General features: G+C 43.4%; 1 protein-coding gene across 8 annotated transcripts in view; it reads right to left on the bottom strand.

Annotated features, from left to right (window-relative positions):
• Nucleotides 1-1,238: 1,238 nt before the first annotated feature.
• The window catches only part of SLC44A1 (solute carrier family 44 member 1), an 85,919-nt gene continuing 62,459 nt past the window's right edge, over nucleotides 1,239-24,698 (bottom strand). For 3 of the 8 annotated variants that reach the window (XM_066181616.1, XM_066181617.1, XM_066181623.1), the window contains one exon: nucleotides 1,239-2,012. In XM_066181616.1, the coding sequence (XP_066037713.1) occupies nucleotides 1,782-2,012 (231 nt within the window). In that variant the 3' untranslated portion in view covers nucleotides 1,239-1,781. Of the gene's footprint in view, nucleotides 2,013-4,390; nucleotides 4,759-16,162; nucleotides 16,255-16,453; nucleotides 16,636-17,217; nucleotides 23,965-24,698 lie in introns of those variants that run through there. The other 5 variants (XM_066181620.1, XM_066181621.1, XR_010720514.1 and 2 more) reach the window with 4 other exon arrangements.

Genomic DNA, 24,698 nt, shown 5'->3' with positions numbered 1-24,698 from the left:
CCTTAGCCTGCTGTGTGTGTCTTTAAAGGATTTCGATGGTAAGGATGGATCTGTGCCACCCGGGCGCGGGGGTGGGTCAGTCAGCACGGTCGGTCACCGCTTCCTCGCGTACTATTTTAAGGAGCCTGGGGTGCTGCGGCCCCAGTGATGGAGCCGAGTGATGCTGGTCAGCCCTCCTGAGGAGCGAGGGCTGCGCGGGCTGCGCTCTGCATCCGTGTTTGGCAGGCAGCCTGGATACGGTGCTGGGGCACAGCAGAGGGCAGCCTTGCCTGTGCCGGAGCGCCGGAGCGCACCTCCGGGGGCAGCGCGCCGCGGCCCCCACGGCCAGCCTCGGGAGGGCAGGGCGGCTGGCCCCAACGCCCCGCACTGCGATCTGCTCTCACCGGGCACGGGAAAAGAAAGACAGAGTAGTATTCAACAGTCCTGTGCGTTGTTTAGGGACTGCAGTCTTTAAACAACCCACCGGTAGGGTGGGCGGTTATTTTTATTTGTTTTAATTGATCCTTGCGTTTTCAAGGTTCAGCCTTGTCTTCCCTGGCAGGCTATGCAGGACAGATAACAGGGAGTTTATGGATTCAACTTCTTATGAGTTGTACAGCTCTATCGTGTGCATATGAGTATGTTTCTCAGGTTTTTATTGCAATGATTGACATTACTTGCTATGCCTGCTTACACACTTTATCTACTATATGTATTTATATATAAGCATAAACTACATTTATTTATGTAGTTCTTTATTATGTGAGCAGTGAATGGTGTTTGTGATGAGCCTGTCATAAGATGACATGTCATTTTACTCTTCCCATGGAACAGATTTTTTTTTTTTATGTTGTGCATTTTTACATGTCTGTTTTGAAGAGATTCAAATTTCAGTTAAAAAACTGCGTTGGGCAAGATACTCCCCAAAGAAAGGTTTAGGATCATGACCACAATCTAGGCTAAGGCTAAGAAATAACCATGTGAGGCTGCAGGACTAGGTTGTATGTTAACTAGAACCTACACTTGCAGATCCACTGCAACAGCTACAGTCCTTGTGCCATCACTGCCTGTCTTACTTCCCTGCATAATGCAATGGAAAGTTGAATATAAAACTCTAAAAACAAAAAACATAAAAAAACCAAACCAAAACAAAACAAAAAAAAAGGAACAAATCTTAGTGAATCCCTTTTTATGAAGAATTATTTTTTTATATATATACAAATTATAATTATATATATTTATATACATCCATTAAAAATACTTAACCTACAGAAGTCTTTGATTTATCTTTTGCATTAATCGAATATGCAGAGCTGTAGATTGATACCATTAAGTTCTCCACCTCCATAATACAAGTTATACCCTGACTGAGGCTTTTGTTATATTAGTCCATTAGGATGGATGTCTGGTCAGCTGCACTGCTCAGGAGAGATGCCACTGGACTGCCAGGAAACAAGTAATTGGAAGTGAGACAGAAATTAAGAACAGGGAAGCCATCAGCTCTTGGAATATGTGCTGCCCTTGGATTGCTGGAAGGAGATAGGCTTGTTCAGATTTTTTTAAAGGCAGTGAAAAGTCTTGTCACTGATAACTTCCGCTACCAAATACATCACCCCTGAAGATGCACTCTAATGGGAAGCCCTACTTTGCAACTACTTTGAATGAGACACATTTCTGGTTTGAAAATTTCTTTCCCACCTAAAGTCAAAATTCCATATTGTAGAGCAGAGGTCCCTGGTCCTTCAACTGAACTCCCAGAGAACCAGGGGACTGAATCCATCCTCAATAGAAGCCACACTGGCTTACAAGGCTATTGCTGCAGTTACCAGGTACCTCTCCATCATCTGAACAAAAAAACCCCACAAACCTAGTGCCAGCAGTAAGCACTTTGTCCACAAGTCCAGAGGAGTGCCACAAAACTGATGAGAGGGATGAAATATATCTCCTATGAAGAGAGATTGGTTCTTCAGGATGAAGAAAAGGAGGCTCCAGGGAAACCTTAGAGAAGCTTTCCAGTAGTACCTAAAGGGTACCTACAAGAAAGGTGGGGAGGAAATTTTTAAATGGGCATATAAGGACAGAACACGGGGAAATGGCTTCACACAGACAGAAGGCAAGGTTAGAGTAGATATACAGGACATTTATGACTCTTAAAGACTCAGGATATCCTGAGCTGAAAGGGGACTACAGTGATTGAGTCCAACTCCTGGCCCTACACGAGACACCCCAAGAATCACACCCTGTGCCTGAGAGCATTGTCCAAACACTTCTTGAGTTCTATCAGACTGGTGCTATGACCACTTCCTTCATATTCAATTTGCCTCTGACATAGACTCCCTGGTCCCTTTTTATGGCAGTGCTCTCCAGCAGTTCATTTCCCAGTCTATAAATACACCCAGGGTTGCCCCATCCCAGCTGCAAAATCCAGCATTTCCCTTGTTAAACTTCACACAGTTGGTGATTGCCCAGACCTCTGATTTGTCAAGGTCTCCCTGCAGGATGTCTCTGCCTTCCAGGGAGTCAGTGGCTCCTTCCATTTTAGTATCACTAACAAATTTGCTCAGTATCTCTAAAAGTCCAGATTATTATTGATAATGTTGAAGAGCACAGGGCTGTGAATACGGCTCTGTGGAACCCCACAAGTGACAGATCACTGATCTGAAGTCACCCCATTCACTGTAGTCCTTTGTGCCTGACCCTGAGCCAACTGCTCACCCACCATATGTGTTAGTCGAGCTCTGGGCTGGACATTTTCTTCAGAAGGGTTCTGTGAGAGACAGTAGAGAAAGGTTTACTGAAATCCAAAAAGATCACAGCAACTGGCTTCCCTTAATTAACTTGGTGGCTAATGACAATCTTTGCATTACCCTGGGATTTCCAGGATCCGTGTCTGTGTAGGATGGGCTGTCCTGTCACTTGTTCTTGCATTAAATTCTGGATTTTAGAATCCTTTAGAGCCATTATTTCAAACATTTCTCTTTTATTTTAGAACTGCATTATTTGTTAGTTTGAAGTCTGACTGCAGGAGATTGACAGGTGCCCTGTAAGTCAGCCACAATGGTCTACCCTTTAAAATTTTGTGAGGTGACAGTCCACATTTGCCATTCACAGTGCTTCTTGTCTACCTCACTGGGAGAGCCAAATTCATCCAGACATTTCAGGCCAGTCTCCACCAACTTTTTGCCTGTTTGGTTTTAAAACCAGGGTTATCCCTCTCTACAGCCCCACTGGACTGGGGAGATGGGCACAAGGACATTTTGCATTTGCAGGGCCCAGAAAAGTGTCCCCTTGGTCCTGTATAGCAGGAGGGGAACATTAAACCCAGAAAGAGTTCTCTTTGCAATTTTTCTCTGCCAACAGTTGTTTCATCTGTATGTTTACAAGGATGGTCCTCCATACCGAGAACACAAAAATAACAAGTCATGATTTAACCACAGCCAGCAGCTGAGCACCACACAGCTGCTCACTCACTCCACCCTCTCACCACCCTGGTGGGAGAGCAAGGAGAATCAGGGGAGAAAAACCAAAACAAGTAAAACTCATGGGTAAAAATAAGGTATTGATCATGTCCCTGGAGTCCCAAGAACACTGTATGCAGTGGTGGCACTGACAGGGCCAGCAGAACATCTTCTTTCTAAGCAGAAGCCTATGGTGTGATATTGGGATCAGGGGCCTTTTGGAGGAGATCATTACAAGCATTCCAAATTTTTTCTTTGGGGGGAAATTTTCAGCAGTAAATTTGGGGGAAAAAACCTTGCAGTGGTTAGGACATCCAGCATGGGCTGTCCTCTCACCACTTGTCCCCAGTGGGTGCGTTTTCCACAATATGCCTATAAAACCAAGAACCAGACTAATCTTGTGTCTGCCATTGATAAGTTCCTGGTTTAAGTCACAGTTGCAAGAGAGTGGAATCCACCAATCTGAATCGAGCCCTTGAAAAACATCCTTCTTAGGTGTGTGCTGTGCTGGAGGGAGGCATGCGGGGGTCAGGCAGGATGGCAGCGAAAATTCACAAGGTCGCAGTTTAGTACAGTCTACTCAGAGCAGAAGCAAAACAAGCCAGTTGTTATGAATACATATCTCTATCTTCCTACCATTCTAACAGGAAAAAAAGGAAATGCCAGGAGCTTTCAATAACTGAGCTTTTCACAGCAAGCTGGGGAAACGCAACAATCCTGATCTGGACCAGATGGGAAAGTGTGAGTTCGTGGTTTTTCCTATGTTTGCTTCTGAAATCTGAGAATGCACTTCCCCTTCTCACTTCCAGCCGCGGAAGCGCTCTCCACAAAATCGGATCCCTCTCCACAAGGCAGTAATTACACACTCAAGAGAGGTATTGGTTTTTTATTCTAGAGCTGCGCAAGCCTAGTGGTATTCCAGAGATGGAGCGCGCCCTGCCGGACTTCCCGCTACATTATTTACACACTCAAGTTCGGAATCAGTGACTTCCCAAGTACAGTCCCGCTATCAGGATTAGTTCGGAAATTTCCATACGTTTCATACCCCAGAGAAATTCTACGCATGCTCAAGGGCAGGGTCTTCACCTGGTCAGGGCTCTTTGCTCTACAGGCGTGATTTTAAGTATTATAATGCACATAGGTCAGCTATAGGACACACAGACCTTGAGTGTATTGCCAAGTTATCAATGTATACAGCAGACATATGTCAACATCCCGATGTACTACATCCTCAAATCTCCTCAGTTCCCGGATGTCCTGAAGTAGGCGATGCTAGCCGCTCCCCGTTCCACTGATTAGGTCTCCTTTCTTGCTGATTAGCCTTGAAAGTATACAAAGATCTTACACTGAAGCGCATGCTGATTTAAGGCAATCTTGATACATTGCACATTCTGGGACAGGAGGGCCGGTCCGCTCTCTCCCCGGAGCGGCGCGGGGGTGCAGGCTTCTGCCGCCGACACAAGCCGGCAGAATCCCTCCTCCGGGATGCCCGCTGGGAATGCGCCGTCGGAGCCCGCAGCGGAAGGGGGCGCGGGCGGGCTGCGAGGGCGCTGCTTTGGGGCTGCTGGTTCAAGTTCGGGGTGTCCCGCAACGGGAAGCCCGTGCACACACCCTGGGTGTCATGTGGAATCACAACAGCTGCAATCACACGTGAGGCTGTGCTGTCCTGCCATGGGTTCTTTGAGGTTCCTTCCAACCCCAGACATTCTGTGTCTAAGTATTGTGTATACGTGTTTGCTTAATCGCAGAGCTCACCAATTCAAGTTCTAAAAAGAAAGTACAAACATTAAAAAAAAAAAAATCAAACACCCCAGTGTTGAAAGGAAACTGTCATTTTATAATGATGGCATTTGACACAGATACAGCCACAAAACAGCCACTAGGCTGGAATGCAGCTTTATGGTGTTACAGCATCTTTGACCACAGTGCTGGTATTAAAATGTATCACCAGGCTTGTGCCATCTTTGGGACACTGCCCTGCTGTGAATTTTGTTCTCCTGATACTGTTGCTGTTGGGTGAAGTAAGTTTCAAAAGGACCCAGCTGATTAAAATTTGGCCTTTAATTTCACTGAACTACAGTGAATTTAATTCTCTGCCCCACTCATGTACCTCCTGCTCCTTCCCCATCTCTGACAGAGGGAATTCTTCAGAACACAGGATATATTGATATAGGTATGATAGACCCCTATGATAGACCCCTATACATCACTCAAATAAAAAAGAGTCAAGGGAGTTCATGAGAGCTGCTGGAAAGAAATAGAAGGTCCGTTATATGGAAAAAAAGTACATTGCTCAGGAGCCATCCCTCTATGAAGATGAAGGCTGCATTCTTCGAACCACATCATTTTGTCATTTTCTGAAGTTCCTTCTCTCATGTCAAAGTGTCTGTTGGAATAAGCTTTGACCATGTCAAAAAGCAGTGAATAAGTACATTTTCTCAGCCACTGCCTATGAAGGCTTGGCCCGGAGCCATACAGTCCAAAAGTCACTTCATATTTTAAAACCAGATTTTGAGAGGCCCTGCAGCTAAACAGGACCAGAAAGAAGACAGGCAGAGTGAGGAGATAAACTGAGGAAGATCAGAGGCAGCAGCAGGAGAAAGAGCAGAAAAAGGGAGGTTTTTCACATGGCATAAAAGCAAGCACACCTGCGAAAAAGGCTCTGCTGCTGCCAGGGTTTTTTTTAGTGGAGTGTAAGTGGGGAGGAGGAAATATGAGCTCTCACTTCCAGGGAGAGATGTGTTGGCATACTCCAGTGGAAAGACCAGTTACAGTGTGGAAGAGAAGGAACATAATTAATGAGGTTTCCAGGGCTGTATGTACTTTGCTGGGCTGTACAGTCAGTCGCAGTTCCCCAGCTGTTAAAGCTTAAGGAATACTCTCCATCCAGCTTACCCCTCCTTTCATTATAAAAGGTTTCCAAATCAAATTGCAGGCAAAGACTTTTGTCCCCATGGCACACTGCTGCTCATGCCGGGGGCGCTGCTGCTGCCATGCCTGCCTACATGTAGCAAGAAAGTGCTGGTGGATGGCAAGGTGCAGAATGGAGGACAAAAGGCTCCCTAAAGCTGCTTCTTAGCAAGAATTAGCTGCTGCCCTCTTAATGGACTAAACACTTTCTAATCCTGCTTTTGTGCTGCAGACTGCCTTGCCCTCCTCATCGATGACAGGCATACACTCTGCACACATTGTTGCCTGCCACAAAAAGCTCGTAGTCACCAAAAGGCAAGTTTTATGAAACACCTGCCTTTTGGCAGGAAAGTGGCCTGGACTCTGGGCAGGTGGCTACAAACACCCAGCTGATTGCACTGTGTCTTCTTCAGTCTGCCTGTCTGGGGGAGAGCAGTGGATTACCTGCCTGTGATCCAGTGCCTAGAAGGATTGCTGTAGTGCCAAACATAGTCCATGACCTGCCATTTTCACCCTATAGTTAACACTGAAGAGGGGTGCTGGTATCTGAAAACTTGACAGAGAAGTAGGCTTTTGTGCATGCAAAGACTGTAGCCTGGGCACAACAGAGCTGGAGGCTGTGGCAGGGACAGTATGTGGAAAAATTCACATCACCAGACGTTTAAGTCCAGAAAGGAGACAGAGGAGTCCTGTAACTTTATTCATGAACAAAGGGAGAGGCCATGGAGAATTTCCCCATGGGGTCTCTCAAATTGTTGGAGGATGCAGCCTCCCTTTTTTCCTAATTTCCTGGCTGCACCACCCGCTTCCTTTCCCCACTGACTGAAAATACTTGCAAGGTACAGACTTCCAGATTTGTCTAATGTATAACCCCCTTACTATGCAACCCCTTTTTGTATATGAAATGATATTCATATTCTATTAAGTCTTCTTCTCTCAGTTCAGGAATTTAGCACGACATTGTCTGAGCAGCAGTCCATGTCAATTAGTAACATTTTCTGAAACTGATAGTTTGTCCTGTTATTCTCTTATCTAAAAGTCCCTGGCTCTGTCTACAAGTAGATTCACACAGTCTGTTTGTAAAGACACATTTATCTTATTCCTTTCAACAGCAATCCTGGATCTCCTTTTGGGAGGTGTGGGTGGTATGAAAGCCTGAGGAGTACCTGGTGACAGCCCCACACCTTCCTCTCCAGGACAGCCAGCTACAACTACAGAGGAACATTGTCAGCACTTTCTAGGAAAGAAGGAGATGCAGCCAGTCCTGTTCCATTTCCCCATGGCATCTGCCTGCTTTCTAGCATGCTGCAACTAGCTGGAGACTTTCCATGCCCAGGGTGGCCACCCTGATCAGTGAAGAAGCTCCACAATGTGCTCCTCTAGAAGGTGTTTGCCAGACACCTACAATGCAAATGTCCTGGGTTGTAGTATAGGATGTGCACAAAGTATTCTATCACCATCTTCCTGAACTGTTGAATCCAGGTGGGGCAGTGTTTTCCCAGACCCCCTCCCTCTGGGCCATTATCTTCTGTTAATGGCCCATCAAATGCCTTGCCCGTGACTCACAGATAACTCCCTCCAGGAGCTATCTCTGTTTAATGGGCCATCAAGGACCCCCTGCATGACTCATCATCCCATTGTAAGATGCTCCGCCCAGGGGGAGGAATCAAGCATTCTCACCTGGATATAATCTGGGGTTTGGGACAGTACAGGGGGTTCTTACCCACTGGATTCCCAGAGACCTGAGCTACCAGACCTTTCTATGGGATCACTGCTTCAGGAAGACCACCTCATCTGGACTGCTTCTGTCACCCTGCTCAGGTTGTATTCTGACTCTGTCAGTAGTCTTTTGTGTTATTGCATCTATTTTTATTTTACCTTTTTTCCTTTCTTCCTATTAAATTGCATCTCTGACTTGGAGCCTCTCATTTGTTTTGCTTTCAAACAACTACAGCAAATCAAACTGTCATAGTGCTCAAGAAATCATCTGTGCACTGTGTACCCCTTCCTTCACAGGAAGAGGTGACTATAGCTACTGAGATTTGGACATGCCTGGCTTGAAAAGCCTGCCGTTTGCTGGCCAGCTGGTCAAATGGGTGGCTTTCTAATCACTGACAAGCATTTCTAATTAATAGCATTTTTTTACTGAACCCTCCTAGGGGAATGGCTTCTTCTGAAGTAGTTGCCGTTTTGCTCAGGCAAGTAGAGTTTTACTAAAGTTGTTGGGGACATCTGAAGTAGTTTGTAAAAGGTTTGAAGGGCAGAGAGAAGGCAGAGTAATGGAGGTGAATAATTTGCAATAATTTTTGCTGCTTTTGCTGTGACCTGCGTTGTCTCAGGGCTTCTGCCACATCCCCACAGGTACCCCAGACCTAGGTACCAGCAGCACTCCTTGCTGCACTTCCTGTCCCCACCATGCCCCAGTGTCCCACAGTGCCTGTTCCTGCAGGCACCTCTCTGGCCCTGAGCTCCACAGTCCTCACCCACCTGGGAATGCTGAGGGTCTGTGCAGAAGAGGATGCAATGCGATGGTTGCAGGGGTACCCCTACTGTTAGAAGAGCCTGCATGTATGTTGGTCTGTGTGCCCAGGGTCATGGGCATGTGCCAACTGACAGCTGCAGCCTCTTGGAGGACAAGCAAGTAACAACATGTGGCACAATGCTCTGCCAGTGTCACTAACTGAAGGAAATTTTAATTTTAAAATGTCATGAACTGAAAACAGTAGTCACTTTAGGGCACTCTTGGTTTTCATTTGAAAAGTGCAGTGAAATCCTGCAGAAACCAATGGCAGCCCCCCCCCCCCCCCCGTGTTACTGGAGTAAGTGTGAAGTGCCTAACCTCCTCATGTTGTCTCAAAGTGAGCACGTCAGATAAATCATAGTGTTTCAATTTTAAGTGGACCCAAGACAATCACATTCTAAAGCAAAGCCTTAGTTTAAGATCTGTATCTTTCTATCTATTCTATCTCTGAGTGAAATATAGACGGAATGCATTTATGGATTTGTTGCCTGTGCCAATGAGGGACCCTGCAACTAGCAATTTCATCTAAATGCTTCTATTGAATGAATAAAACACACCATGCATAAGTCCTTTGGGTCCCTGTTCAAATCATTTTAGGGTGACATAGTTAAAACACTTGATTGTGCATATCTGCTCTCCATTCTGCTTGTAGTGCAAATAAATGGGGGAGCAGAGCCAAGTGCAGTTGAAATTCCACCATAACATTTTATACTGAAGTCAAACTTCTGGTCTACCAAACACTACACCTACAGAGGCAGAGGAACTGTAGAGTGCACATGCAAGCAGGTGGCAACACATATGTGTTCTGTTGATTGCATTAGGGACAAAGCAAGAGGATCAAAGTTTAAAATAGTAGCAGAACTACATGGCCATTGACTGATCCTGTAAAAGGCAGGACAGAGATTGGAAGCTGTTCTTCATTTGCCTACCTTCACGGAAATTACTGGGGCAAGCACGAGCTGCAGAATGCACACAGCTTCTATTTTCTGTCCTTGAGGATGTTTAAACTGTAAGACACTCAAATTTGACTTCTAGCTTGAAAAAGCACAGAGAGAAAGAAGGGGAAAGATGGGGAACTGTGTCCCAGGTGGTAGAAGCAAGAGTCAGAGCACGACCATGACTGTGGGACACATCAGGTTCCAGGAGAGCTGGAAGAGAAGTGTCATGGAGGCACGGCCTGGGTGGGGAAGATGTGTAGATTATACATGGAACTCGAGGCTGGGGCCAAGGACTTAGTTTTGCAAAACCATAGAGAACAGCAGAGAACTGAATGGAGGCACAGCTGGGCAATGTTTGGGTGAGTGAAGAGAATGGGTGTAAGGTAAATAGGTAGAAAGGAAGTGGCTGAACATGTGGACAGCAGAAGCATAGGGTGAGTTTTGTGAGTGGCATGAAGATCAACTATCTTTTCAAAGAATAGAAAAAAATAGGACTGCAGTGATTGAGGTGAGGTAAAAAAGGTGATTCAGGGATATGATCCTCAAGGAAGGGAGTTATAAAAGGGCAATATTGCCTCCACAGAAGTGCAGAATTGTGACTTTCAACATTATTTGTGTGACCACTTCAGAAAGCAGTAATAGATGAAGGATCTGACCCTTTAACTTCTCAGATCTTGCAATGAATTCTGGCTACACAGCAAAAGAAGATTCACAGCAGGGGAAAAAAAAAAAACAAACCCAAAACAAACAAACAAACAAACAAAAACCCCACAGCACTTTTTGCGCTTGATGAGCCATAACTCTCCTTAAGCACAAGACGCTGGGGACATGAAAGGGTGTTCTAATCCTGTCCTACACTTACCATAACTGAAACTCAGAGGCAACAGATCACCTTTGCCACAAACGCTAATTTTCTGCTACCTCCTGGAGAGCAATAACCTCTGGTGCATCACCTTGGTTTGCAGTCTGATAAGCCAGCAGGAGGAGGCAAGGACAGGAGCTGGGAGAGGTCAGGTAGTGTCAATGCCAGTGCTTTGTGCACCATCTCCTGACTGGGCTGGGCCATTCGGGAGGCGAGCTTCTCATCTGTTCACACTTCGGGCAGCACTCATAGGCTGGCTGTGTCCAGTACAGAAATCATGCGAGGTGCATGCACCACAGGCTGTGGGGGGGACAATTGCTGACACAAGTCAGCCCTGCCTTGGAGGAGGAGGGAGGAGGGGCACAAAGAGTTGACATCTGTCAGAAGGTCATCAAGCTGGCAATAGTCCTTTAGGCAGCAGGCTGGCAAAGATCACAGCAATCCTGGCTCTTTGTGAGCCTACCTTTGGGACAGGTTCAGAAGACAGAGGGGGCACTGAGAGAACAGGTCTCAGGAAGGGTCACTAGAAACCACACCACCCAGCTGCAGCACCACATCTCATCTCAGAACACAGCTTTCCAGAGCTGGAGCTGGCCCAAGAGGTGCCTTTGAAGACTGGAGACTTCTTTGCAATGGGATTATTTTTGTGGTGAAAGATTTCATGTTGTGGGCTCTAAGGAGATGAACTGCCCTTTGCTGGTTTGTTAAAAACCTAGATTTGATATAAAACAGAGCAGTTTGTTCTTACAGGAAAAACTAGAGGACAAAAAATCCTGCCTTTTCCTTTCAGAGAGCTGTACTCAGTCTCTAGTTGGGACCATGAGAGAGAGCACCATTGCTGGGGAGCTTCGAAACCCAGAGAGTGCTGTGCATCCATGCATGCTGTGGGAAGCAGCTGTACATTGTCAGGGCATTAAATTACATTCCCTAATGAGTTCTGAGCTACTGGTGAGATCCAGCAGCCCAAGCTACCTCCATTTACTAGGACCTCAATCAAACAGTGGAGCATGGCCCATTTGGTCTCCTGATTTTCATGCATAGGGGTAAGAACAGGCCCAGTGCCCCACAGGAATAAACATGGCTCAACACACAGTGTGTTGGGCTGAGCTGAGCTATTTATGGAGGATATGGCAGAGCCAGTGTGCTGCTGAACAACTGTGCTGTTTCACCCAGCTGAGGTCTGTGAGGGAAGCTGTGGGCAGCCTAAAACCTTAACAGCTGGCATGTGCAACCACGCCCTTCTGGCTCTGCTTGGGGGAAGGGGCATGGAAAATTTCCTCATCAGCACGGGTCTGAGCAGAGAAATTGCTCCTGCTGACACCCCCCGGTGAAAATCATTTGGTGCCTTCTTTGTAGTGTTGCTTAATAAAAGGCACAATGAGTTTCAGTGAATATGCATTTCCTGTGATGCTATTTTGGTGTCAAAATTACTCTATCAGCAGCCTGTTTAAAATGGGGTTATTATGATGGGGCACCGATCTTACTAGCTAATTGTGCTTGCTAGTCTGTAGCTCTGTATTTCACAGACACATTACAATGGCTGGTTGATGGGCTCTGCAGCCAGGATACTTTTAATTCCCCCTGGATTTCATTATTGTGACTGCAAAGGAAGGAACAGAATAGCAGATGAAGCTATTGCTGTTTAGGCTTATGGCGCTGCCTATGCCTTGTACTGAGCTGTGCCCTTAGGCTGAACGAGTTGGCAGGACTCATCTGGAAGAGTGAAATTGTCTGGGTTTTGTGATTAAAAACAAACAAACAAACAACAACAACAACAACAACAAAAAAACCAAACACCCACAACCAAAAATTAACCCTTTGACTCAGGAGTAGCTGCTCTTTTTTTTTTCCCTAAGAGTAGAGTACTTCAGTGTGAAGAGCTAATCATTTTTAACAACTTTCACCTGCACAAGCATACCATAGGTACACCTGGACATTTGTGACATACTCAGTACCCTGTGCCTGATGTGTTATGATTATCACACCAAAGTGCTCTGTGTCCTGGCCTGCATTACATCATTTCTTACCAGACCCTCTTAACATTTTTAATACCAGAACAGACAGCAAGGACAGTTTTTCCCCCTTGCAAAAGTAAGACATTTGAGGGAGGGTCTCTCCAAAAGCTCCTTCTGCTGCAAATCCAGTGATGCTCAGATGGCAAGGGCTCATTTGTCTTCATATGACTTTTCAAAACAGCTCCATGTAAATGTTTAATTCTAGGCAACACAACTTTTTTTAAAATTTATTTCCAGTAGCAGTTCATTATAGCAGTTATAATTGGTAAAAGCAAGCACAAATACCCTAAAGAAACACTCCACTGCCATCTCTCCACTAAGCATGACACAGATAATGCTCTTGGATCCCCTCTGAGCTTTCCAGCAGCCCACTTCTGAGGAGGGTCTCTGAGTTCTGGCACCTCATTTACTACTTTTTGCCCTTTTCCATATTAGCTTTTCCACTGCCTTTTCCCTGCTTACTGCTTTTCTAGCCTGATCCCTCCAGAAAGGTTAGCTGGAAAACATCTGCAGGACCTCAGTGGGGGTGGACAGAGCTACAAAGTGGAAATACAAGGCTGCTCCACAGCAGCCTGGACAACAAACAAGGTTTTGCCATTGCTGGGACTCACCCCAGTTGATGTCATGCCTCTGGCTTGGCAAGTCATCAGTCTATTCCCTCCCTCCCCCTACTTCCTTCACCATGCCATGGCTGGAGCCCTTCTGGAGCCCAACCCACATTTGTGGCCACATACACAAACGTTTAGCTTTTTTCAAATAAGACTTTGTTTTCCCCCATGGCTTAAAAACTCAGTGTGTGCTTTTTACTTGCCTTGTTATGTGCTGTTCTTAAAGTAAGTTCAGATAGTGATTATGGAAAGGTGGCGGGGGCCTTGGCTCATGAACACAATGAAGTGAACAGAAATTCAGGCTTGTGTATAGTTCTCCTACACTCTTCATTCAAGCTTTAATTCCTTATTATTTCTTTAAGAAGCTTAATAGCTTTTCAAGCTGTTCATTTTCTGGGAAATTCAGACCTGCAAGCCCTTATGCTGTTTGTTGTGGGGGAGCAAATTACATTTTTATAAATCTGTCAAGCCTCATCTTTGCCATAAACAGCATGAACCTCACATGCTTTTCTGGCAGGCTGGTCTCCTGCTGCAGTGCAATACAGACCATTCTGAGGTTTTCTTGTCCTTGTGTTGTCCCATAATGCACAGATACAACACCACAGCTTTCAAATGCAAGCTGTGATGCTCCTTACCTGGAGTCAGTAGCGTTTCTGTGCCCAGAAGCAGGACCTCTTACCTAACCTTTCTGAACATGCAGCAAACTCATGCTTTGAAATCCCTTTTCATTCAGCAATGTTCAACATTAGGTACTAAAGTTAGGTTTGCTGTTGTTATTAGGGGCAGTGCAATTTAGAGAGATCTGAAGGACACCCAGCATGCCTTCCACCAAGTGGATTTTTTTTCTTGCAGAAAGCAGGCACAGAGAACTACCAAGATCCACCAACTAAAGGACTGGAGGGGACTTTCTAGTGGAGGATTGTGTTTTCAGATATTTTAAGTCTCAGAAGAGGAATGAGTCTGAGGTGTTCATGTCTATATAGTTTCTCTTGCATGGGATGCAAATTCCACCCAATTCATTGCCCCTTTCAGCTGCAGAGGCATTTTTAGATCCCAATTTCACACACAGTCTTGCCTGCCTGTATTTCATTCATCCACCCTCTTGCAGTATCTGAGTACTGACTGATCTTTAATGTACTCAGCCTTTATGCTATCCCCACCTTTATTTGATCCCAATGACACAGAGACAGAAAGTGAGAAATTGCAGGCAACAGAGGTGGTTTGTTGGCCCCAACCAGGTGTCCAAATCCCTCTCCTGGAAGCAAAGATGGGAGGACATGGCAGGTCCTGCAACCAGGAGGAGTGGCCAGACCACCCTGCTCTATCTGGCATTGCCAATGCCTAGCAAATCTCTTTTTGTCCAAGGTGTGTATTCAGGACTTAATATTAAAAACTAGAATACAAGTAAGAGCTATCAGAAAAGAAATTTAAAAACAGGAGACATCACTATTTCTGGGACTGTGGCAGACTTTTTTTTTTTTTTTTCTTCCCTAGGCCACAAGGTTCAGGTCTGTGATTTCTTCTTCAGAGGACTGCAGTGTGAAATAGCTGCTCACCCATTTGTGTCCCACTTGATTACTGTGAGCTGTGGTAGTGAGATACAACAATTCAGTAGCTTCTGGCTTAGGCTTTATTTCTAGCTTTGACTACTCTGGTAAGGGTCTGAGAAAATGTGCTCTGCTGCTGAGTTTGCTTCTACTTTATTTTAAGTGTATCTAAGGTAAACAAGAATAAGCACTAGATGAAGATTATGGCAGTAGGTGTCAAAAAAACCAGTCTTTTTTAAGTTTTCTGTGTGAGGGAGTGGAAGCTGCATCCATTTCACACATTCAAAATTTAAATAATAATTAAAAATTCTAAACAATCGCTCCCTGGGCACTAGGCTAATCTTCATTAAACAGCTAAATACCAGAGACTAAAACTGGGTCAGTGGCCCATGGTGGAGGGAAGGAGCCATGCCAGACTCCAGCAGCACAGGATCTGGGCTCCCTGGCTCAGAGAAGGAGACTGCTGCACACTAAATGCTGCATACAGAGGGTCCTATCCTCTACACATGGCAGGAGAGTGCCTTCCACAGCCAAGGACATGTGCTTTGTTGCTAGGAAAGGGGCTGGTCCTTCATCTCCAGTGGGACAGCAGGCCTCTTCAGGGAGCAGGGATCTGAGAAGGCATCTGCCTGTGCTGCAATTGCAAATGCCAGGGGCTGAGTCCCATGGCTAAGTGGTCAGAGGTACATGCCCACGGCATGAAGAATGTCTTGGCAGTGGGAATTGCTGGGTAGCTGAAGGAAAAACCCTGCTTCTACAGCTCCAGCATCTTTCTCCAGCTCCCTGCTAACAGCAGAACAGGGTTTTCTTCCACACTCCACCACAGTAACCTGAAATTTTCCTTCTAAGTCCCATTTCTCATTCTGTTCTCACAGCATATGCTTCTCTCACTAGCCTTCTGCAGCGCACCTTTAGGTGCTTTTTTTTTTCTCCTGGAAGTCATGAAACTCTTGTTTCAGAGCATTAATCTCTGTAGACAGTGCTTCAGTCCCTCATTGCTAGAGAGAGTAAAGAAAGCTAAAAAGCTTCTGTTCTGCAGTGGAAACAGTGGAAACCAGACAGGGTTTCTACAACCTGTATGTTTCATGCCTCCTGCCCCTAACACCTCTACTGATGAAGGGTATCTCTGGAGCCTCTTTTGCTCTGTGCAACTACACCTATCTAGCCACACAGCTTCACTGTTAATAAACCATGAAACAGACACTACAAGCCAAGGGCACGTACCTTCAGTGGAACTGCAGAACACTGTCACGCAGCAGAACACTTTGGGTCCATAGCATGGACCCTGCCTGTGTGCAGAGGTCCTGCCTGATGGGCTGTCCAGTCCTTTTCCTTCTGATGTTCTTGATTGATTAGTCACAACAGCATCAGTCTCCATTTCAGAAGTAGCAGTAGTTTCCCGATAAAGTAAGCCACCTTTATGTAAATACAGTACTGAAGTGGTTTGCAGTAAAGAACAGTAGAAGCAGAAGACATGGTTCAGCTTGGCTTATTAGTGCATTAGTGTATTAGTGTAAAAAAGTTTGGCAGCAAAAAGCAGAAATATGCTGTCCTATGGGATAGAGAGGGGAAGAAATCTGTGACTGTTTGTGCCTCTGTTATTGCTTCTACTCACCATCCATCTTTAGACATCCAAGCCGTTACAGCTGTGCAAAGTGGGAAGTGTGTACACGTCCTCAAAGAACAAGGAAATGGTGCCAAAAGAGGCGCTGTGCTGGGATACACAACTTGTATGGCTCATAATGCATAACAAGATCTCCTTCATGCCACCCTACTGTTCATTGCTCCACAGCTGTCCTGGTAAGGCAAAACATCTTATGAGCCACTACACTCCAGATAGCCTTATGAGCCGTGAGAGTTCTGCTTCCTGGGTATGAGCAAGGGCTCCTCTGCATGTGTGACCACAACCTCCCCTTTCACAGTGAAGAACTTTCCAACTGCTTCTGTTTGTGACTGACCTTCAGCACACCCTGTAGCCTACCAGAGAGGCTGAGGAATGTGGTGATGAGTGAAACTGCTAGCCTAAAGGGGCAGTTCCCAACACTCTGGAGAGAAGCTGAGGAGCAGATGTGAGAGGATCAGTGAGAGAGAGGATCACTGAGGATCAGTGAGAAGAAAGACAGCAAAAATATCCTGTCTTTGCTCTACCAAACCCCATTCACACTCCCATCTCAGAAAACATCGGCATCAGAATGCTTTTCCTGGCACCATGACAGTAGACTGTCCGGTGTTACTGCAGCTACTCAGCGAAAGAGCAGACACAGAACAAAATAAAACTTCAGCAATGATTTGGCTTGCTTCTGAGGAACATGACATTGTATTGCTAATAAGAGCATGTCTTACACACACCACATAGAAGATACAGAAATTTCTTTCTTACTTAAAAGGAAAACTTTATTTTGATACATTAAAAAATCTATACATTTCTTAGACTAAAATACAGTTTTGTATCAGTATCCTGGCACAATGTCAGTTTACACAGAAAATCTAAGATTAGATCAGCACTGTTAATTTCTTTTCCTGCATTCACAGCTTGCAGTATAAAACAGTTTAGGTTCTCAAGACAACAATAAACAGTGTCACATTAACTTTTCCCATTCTCAAAGGAGGTGGCATTCCACTGGAAAAAGGGGCACTTGTTAGTTTATCTTGATTCAATGTAAATCACTAAGCCAGTCCAGGCGTTAGATTGCCCTCTTAGAAGTATGAGTAAAGGAGGATAAAAAATTTGTTTCCAGATGAAGCTTTGATGGACTATGACAATGAAAGTACTGTCAAGCCTTTAAAATCTGTTCAAAAGATTTTCCTTTTTCCTTAGGGCAGTTTCTGTAATCAGCAACACAATTCATTATATAGAAATAATTATTTTCTATAGGTATAGTATTCCACCTTCATTTTGCTCTGAAGAGCTCCAGAGTAAAATTAAAGTGAGACATGGGAGATGTTGCTGTGAGATGTCTGAATTGGAGTGTCAATTTTCTTAACTACTGTGAAGATCCTGTGGAATATTTTCTATCTGGTCTCCATGGTTCCACCTAACTTCTGGCAGCTGCTTTCTGGCCTGTATTAGAAACAAAACTACCTTTCTGTTTTCTCTTCCCTCACTCCCCTAGGAGACACTATGAAATTGTCTGTAGTGCTGTTTTTCAAATGAGATATTCTCCCGTTTCAGTCTGAACAGCAGGGAGGGACCCAACTAATACCATCATGGAGGACACATGGTATTTGAGAGTTAAAAAACACGATTACAGTGGGAACTCCAGTCAGTGCAGAACTTGTACTGGGTTTCATAACTAGTCAGCTTCCTAATTTCACCAAACCTTTTTGAAATAAGCTGCCCCTATTCCCACTCAACCCAGAGAGGAGAGGTGGTACTTCAGGAATGGTAGCCACCTATGCTGTCAGCATAAAACAGGAATGCTGTTAGGTATCTACTTATAAATCACATACTTAGAGAAGCCATAGCTGTCTTTAACTTTACTGCAATTAGGCTAGTTCTGTTAAAAACAGCTGGTACTTTTACTCTGAATTCTTGCAACTTTGGTTCTAAGGGGAGTCCCATGTTTCCCTAGAAAAGTACCAAATGCTTATAACACCAAATTCTGCTCAACACATTCTAATATGATGACTTGACCTCAGTGAGACAGGGGAGTAGAATCTGATGGGCATTTGCTGGTTTTTGGCTAGTTCCATTTTAACAGATACCTGTCAAATGAATGCCAGATAGTTCAGCCTCCAAATAGGTACTTTCAGATAAATTCATGCTACTAATTCTCCATAGAAATATTTTCATAATCCTGGTTTCTGAGGAGCTTTGGCTTGATTGTATAAGATTGCAAGATCACAGCTCCATTCCAGACCAGAAATTTTGCTTTTTATATATGACCCACATCAAAAGAGATGAGTTTCATCTCTTCTCTCATCTCTTCAAATATAAAAGAAAAAAATACCTTGAGAACAGTATTTGCTATGGAACACAAGAAATATAGATTAACTAGTCTCCATAATCTTGTTACATCATGGAAATAACAGCAGAGATGAAATAGGTGGAAGAGCATGAAAATGAAATATTTAGAGTAAACTTTTATCATCCCAACAAAGAAGCTAAGTGCAAGAAATGCTTCAAATAAGCCTGTTGGGGTTTGTGTTGGGAAACACAAGGGATGTTTTGTTGTTTTCTTCACAAAGATGAAACAGAATTTCTGTGTTGATAATGTGACACAAGCTGTTCAAGAAACAATGAGCTAGTGATATTTAGATTTAGTAAATGTAATCAGCACAGGCCAAGCCATGATTTAAAAACCAGGAATGCTGTTAGGTGTCTACTTATAAATCTAAGACTGTTTCTTAAAATGACTGTGCCATGTTCAATACAGCATGTAATATGCACTCTGAACTAAATGCTCACTAGATGGTGATGAGTATATGTCTGCTACATGCATTTTATTCTGACTCTATAACATACATTCATAGAATACATCATAACCACTCAGAGCAAACCACTAAAGTGCATGCCCTGAGGGCACATTAAATACATTGTCTCCAACACTGGCTGCTCAACTGCCAGAACACTGATACAGAAAGGGCTCATTTTTGCTTTATATCCCCATTATGTGCTGAAAGAGTAAGCTAACATCCCCTGCTCCCTCCCTGAAAGGGAGCACTGTAGAGCAGGCTAACTGCCTGCTGCAAAAAAAGCCCTTTCAGAAAGAAGTAACCACCCTGAGAAGATGCTGTACAGAAATACAGGGAGTAAGTCTTGAAGTCTTGGATTAATTATGGGGTAAGTGGGCCTGTGTACTGGGTTAGGCTGGATGGAGGAATTTTCTTTTCAGCAACCTGCAAGGTGCTGTGTTTTAGATCTGCAACCGAAACAGTGTTGCTAACACAAAGCTTTACCTGCTGCTTAGCAGTGCTTGCACAGGGTCAAGGCCCTTTCTATTTTCCACTCTAGGACTCCAGCAGTTGTTTGGGGGTGGGCAAAAGGATGAGAGGGTACACAGCCAGGGCAGCGGACCTGAACAGACTGAAGAAATATTCCACACCATATAAGGTAACACTCAGCAATCAAACTAGGGTGGGTGTGGTTCCAAAGCAGCTGCTGCTTGGAGATTGGACAGGCACTGGTCCGCTGGTAGATGACTGCCTTTGCATTTTTTTTCCCCTTATTTGCTTAATGAACTGCACTCATATCAATGTTTTGGTCCTTTCACTGCTCTCTCCCATCCTGCTGCAGGGACTAACTAAGCAAGCAACAGAGTATGTGACACCCATCAACCCACCACAACATTTAAATGCATTTTCCACTGTTAATTTTCCCTTCTAGGACACCCTTTCCCAATGCAGAAAGTCTTTCATTTACTATGCCAATCTAAGGCCACATTTAGAAGCCCATCCTCGTTCTGGGAGTTACTGGAAAGCTGAAGATTCAATTCTAAGCTGGCCATCCTATGTGTTAAGTCTAGCTGTGGAGCAGCAGTGAAACTCTCGAAGTGACTGGCTGCACTTCTAACCACAGTGATGAAGAAATATCAGACTCCCCCCAATGCCCACCCCCAGAAAAAAATTCCTATCTCAGAACTTCAGCTTGGCACCTACTCTCCCTCTCATTCAGTCTAGGTGATATCCGGAATCATTGCCTCGGGAAGGTAAAAGGGAGTGTGGTAAGATCAAAGGACAAAGGGGAGCTGACACTCTGCCACTTGCCACTATTTTACTCAGAGAGCAATATGAAATGAGACCCAAAACAAAAAACAACAACAACAACAACAACAAAAAAAAAAACGTTCTCCAGGGCTGGAAGAAGCAGTAAAGATGACATGGTGGTACTGTTCAACTTCCAAACAGAAAAAATAATGTGGAAAAGAATTTAACAATTTAAGGAATGGTATGCTTTTTTCCTGTTTGAAATCTAGCTGGTCAGAGGCTATGATGCAGAAACCAAATGCTGGGATGCAGTAATCCTGATGATTGTTTCTAAATTAAAATTGTCCAGCCTAAATCTCCAGTCTTTGAGCACTACTCACTTCAATGGACTTTCTGATGAGATGATTTCTCTGTTTTAGCTGTCTCATCTGCTCTTCCTGCATTGTTATTCTCAGTGCAGCATCACTCTCTACTTAGTCTTAGATTGCTTCCCACAAACAGACCATACACTGGTTTTAATAACCAACAGTCAAAAAAGTATTTAATTCATCACAGCTGGCAGACCCCAGCACCCCTACTTCCAAAATTTATGTATGGGATTTACATGCCAAAATGTCCTCGTACTCCACTATCCCCACCAGGAGAGGTAAGCAGTCTAAATTTGTCCTGAAAAGTTGTCTTTTCAGAATTCTGTCTTCTGCTTATCTCCGTGCACAAGACAGAGCTGGAAGAGGGCAGCTTGTAGTTTGTTTGCAAATGAACTTCAAATGACATTGGAAAGCTTTAAAGGGCCACTGAGAAGCCTGTGTGTGGATGGAATGCCTTTTTGGCAGGACTGAAAAGCTCTGCAAGCTGGATATACACTCAAGAATGGTGCACACATTTTTATTAAGAACTTTGTAATGATATAGATTTCTCACTTCAACATTACAACTACCCATAGAAAAGTGTTGCCTGTATCTTTTAAACACCATGTAAATAAACAAATTTATTTTTAAGACAGGATAAACTGCTATAAAAATGGTGCACAGTCAAGTCTTACAAAAATACAAAATTTGTTACCAACTGCAGTCCTAGTTGCAATTACAGAGAACAGTTCCCACTCAGGCCTTCCGGTGAGCGGAGAACACAAACTTGTGGAACCAGTCATGCAGAAAATTTTTATCAAAATGAGCAAAATACAAGGCTTCTTTGATTAAGCACTTCCAATAACCTCCAAACAAGATGAAACTAGATTCTCTGGAAGAAACAGAGTATTGTTAAGTCTTTGAGCCTCAAAAACCAGTTTCTAGGATTCACTTTTTGTGTTGTTAAGCCCCTCTGATCTACACAAATACTGGTGTTGAGTACCACGGCTATCTTAGACACTGGTACTGCAGGAATGTCTCCTCTCCACAAAAGTAAGGCTGCTCCAGTGTTTCTTCTGGGCAAGCCTGACCTCTAACTTACACTGAGAGGCTTCACCTATGCTCCAGTTTGAATCCCTAGGCGGAAGCTCTAGTCTAGTCAGCACGTACACAGATGTGTACGTTACAATTTCCATACTTAGAGAGCCCTCCTAATGCTAGTAGAGTTACAGATACGGTTACTTAAATGAGTAAGTGCTTCCAGGACTGGATAATTCTCCTTGTCTCCCCAACACCTATCCTTTCTAAATGTACCTCTCTTTTTGTACCTTTCAAAGAGTTTCGGATCTGTGATACGAAAAGCGCAAATTGCTTTAACTGGCTTACAGAAAAAAAAAGGTAACAAATTTAAGTTATCAAATGACTTCTGGAAGCAAAAGTGAAACGTTTTACTATTGCCAAAAAGATAAGAGCACTAGTTAGCTAAATGATACTACGTGGTTTTTTAAACCTTCAGCAGCAATTTAAAAGTCTGATAGTCTGAAAGGAAGCACAGTTAACTGCTTACTTACTAAACCTTGATTACATGAGTTGTGCATGTCTTAACTAGACATACCTCTCTATTCCATCATAAAGCTTCTATAGAAAGGCTCTTACTCTTCCATAAGATTTTCTGGAATGGAGTGATTGAACCACTGAGGCATCATTATTTGTAGACAGCTTGTATTTAGTGCAATAAGTTTAAAAATTCTGCTCTGAAACTTTACAATAACAAAAATAGTTTTCTTAAAAAAATGTTAACAAAAGGAATATATAGCATAGACAGATCATTAATTCTTAGCAAATACAGTTAAGCATTTACCATTTCACTATGCTGAATAATTGAATATTAGCATTCATATCTGGTGAGCTTCCAGACTGAAAAGATATTTAAGCATCTAATAATCATAAAAAAGCACGTTCTTTTGTCATTATTTAATAACTTCAGATAACTATCCTGGCAGCTACACTTCCAAAGGAATGTTTTTCTGCCCTTTCCAGCTTTACCCACCCACTACAGTATGTACAAATATGGATCAAACAACAGGCAAGGAATGATCCTTTCTACCTCCCAGAGCTCTCTCATTAGATGAAATGAAGCATACAGTACTTTTTTATGTGTACAGCAGTACAATTCATTTCTCTTCCCATCCTCGGCATCTTTGTATCTAATCATGAATTAATCATGAGTATGGCTAAGACTGAACTTCAACAATCTGTTATTTCACTTGCCCGTATGGAGAATCCATACCCTTCAAAGGAACACTGCTGAAGTGTGAAGGAGGCTACTGAACTCAGGGGAAGGATAGAGTACAATGGGTATGAGGAGTAAAAGTAGGGTAAGCAGGAAGTTAATTGCATATAAAAATTATCTGTCCCCATTTTGTAGGCTCTGTTTAATAGGAGATGCAAGGGCTCCCACACACCTAAATACCTGAGGAGTTGGTTATTGTGATATCTGATACTGGTAAACAAAACTGTGCCCTGCCAGGGCTGTAAAGTAAAATAACTGCTTACAATTACAACTGAACTGAACGAATTTTTGCTGAAACCACCTCTTGAAAAAATAAATTTGAGACTTTTCTTGATTTTAAGGTTTTCTGTACATGTCACTATCCCGAATTTAATGCAAATTTAAAAGAAATTAAACAAGTAGAACTCTCAGCAGATTAGCAGTGTCATGGGAAATCTGTCTCTAAACCCAGTCATGATTTCAGACTATCTTTACAATGATACTTCCTCCAGATTTTAAAATATCAAGCAGATAAAAATTAACATTTCCATGACCACAACAAATAATTTAAAAAATGGAACAATGATAAAGCTGCTTGTAAAAGCCACCCGTATGAAAACAGTACATGTTTCACAAAAATAATTGTTAAAAAAAGTTTTAAATCCCTGTTCCTTTTTTCTGATTTTGGCTGTTTTTATATATATATATATATGTATGTGTATATATATATATATATATATATATATGTATGTATGTATGTATGTATGTATGTGTATGTATATATGTATATATATACTGTTTTGGAATGTCAATGGGTTCCAATATGGCTGGCTAGTTTCAAGATGAACTTGCTCCAGAGGCCTAGAAAACAAAGTCATACAGTACAGTCTTAGACAGATGCCAAAGGACAAGGAGAAACTGAGTCAAAGGGGTCACTAGAAGCCATAAAGAAAGAAGCATGAAAAGGTGGGGCTTTTTGTTGTGCCCTGATACAACAGAACTTCCTAAAGTGTTGCCTCATCTCTGCTGCTAGTGTCTACTTTAAATACAACTGCAGTTAGGGCATTTCACTTTAAGAAATAATTGTCATATCTAAGAAATATCTGCATTTCAATGAAACTGAAGCAAACCAGTAAAGATTCTGTTTGTAAAAGAAGAGAAAAAAGTAATATTAATCTAATTTTCAGACATGCAATTTTGGGACTATGGGCACTACTGTTACATAACAGACTTATGAATGATCCTATTCTAGCTATAACTGAGGCCCTCTGTCAGTACTCTGGGGAAAGGTATCAGAAGTTAACTGCTGTGTCCCATTGTCATCAGGAAGTGAGATCCCAGTATTTCAAAATCAAATCAACTGGAGCTGAATGCCCAAATATGGAAAATCACAAGGCCCAAACAAGACAATCACATGAGCAGCAGAACTGGGAGTAATTCCGCGGGTGACTTCCACTCTGAGCCTCAAGTGCTCAGCATCTTCTCCAGCTTTGTTTGGACTTTTTTTTTGAGGACTTTCAACCAGTACCAGGCTAAGACCCTAGGAAAAGTTTCCTCCAAGAATAAGACCACCTTTTGTTTACAAGTACTTGGTT

Source organism: Chamaea fasciata, unplaced genomic scaffold (genome assembly GCF_029207755.1).
Source record: "Chamaea fasciata isolate MVZ Bird 193981 ecotype frontalis unplaced genomic scaffold, bChaFas1.0.hap1 SCAF_4, whole genome shotgun sequence".
In the NCBI taxonomy this organism is placed as follows: Eukaryota; Metazoa; Chordata; class Aves; order Passeriformes; family Sylviidae; genus Chamaea; species Chamaea fasciata.
The sequence above is the reverse complement of the archived record's forward strand: the minus strand, read 5'-3'. Positions and strand labels throughout refer to the sequence as shown.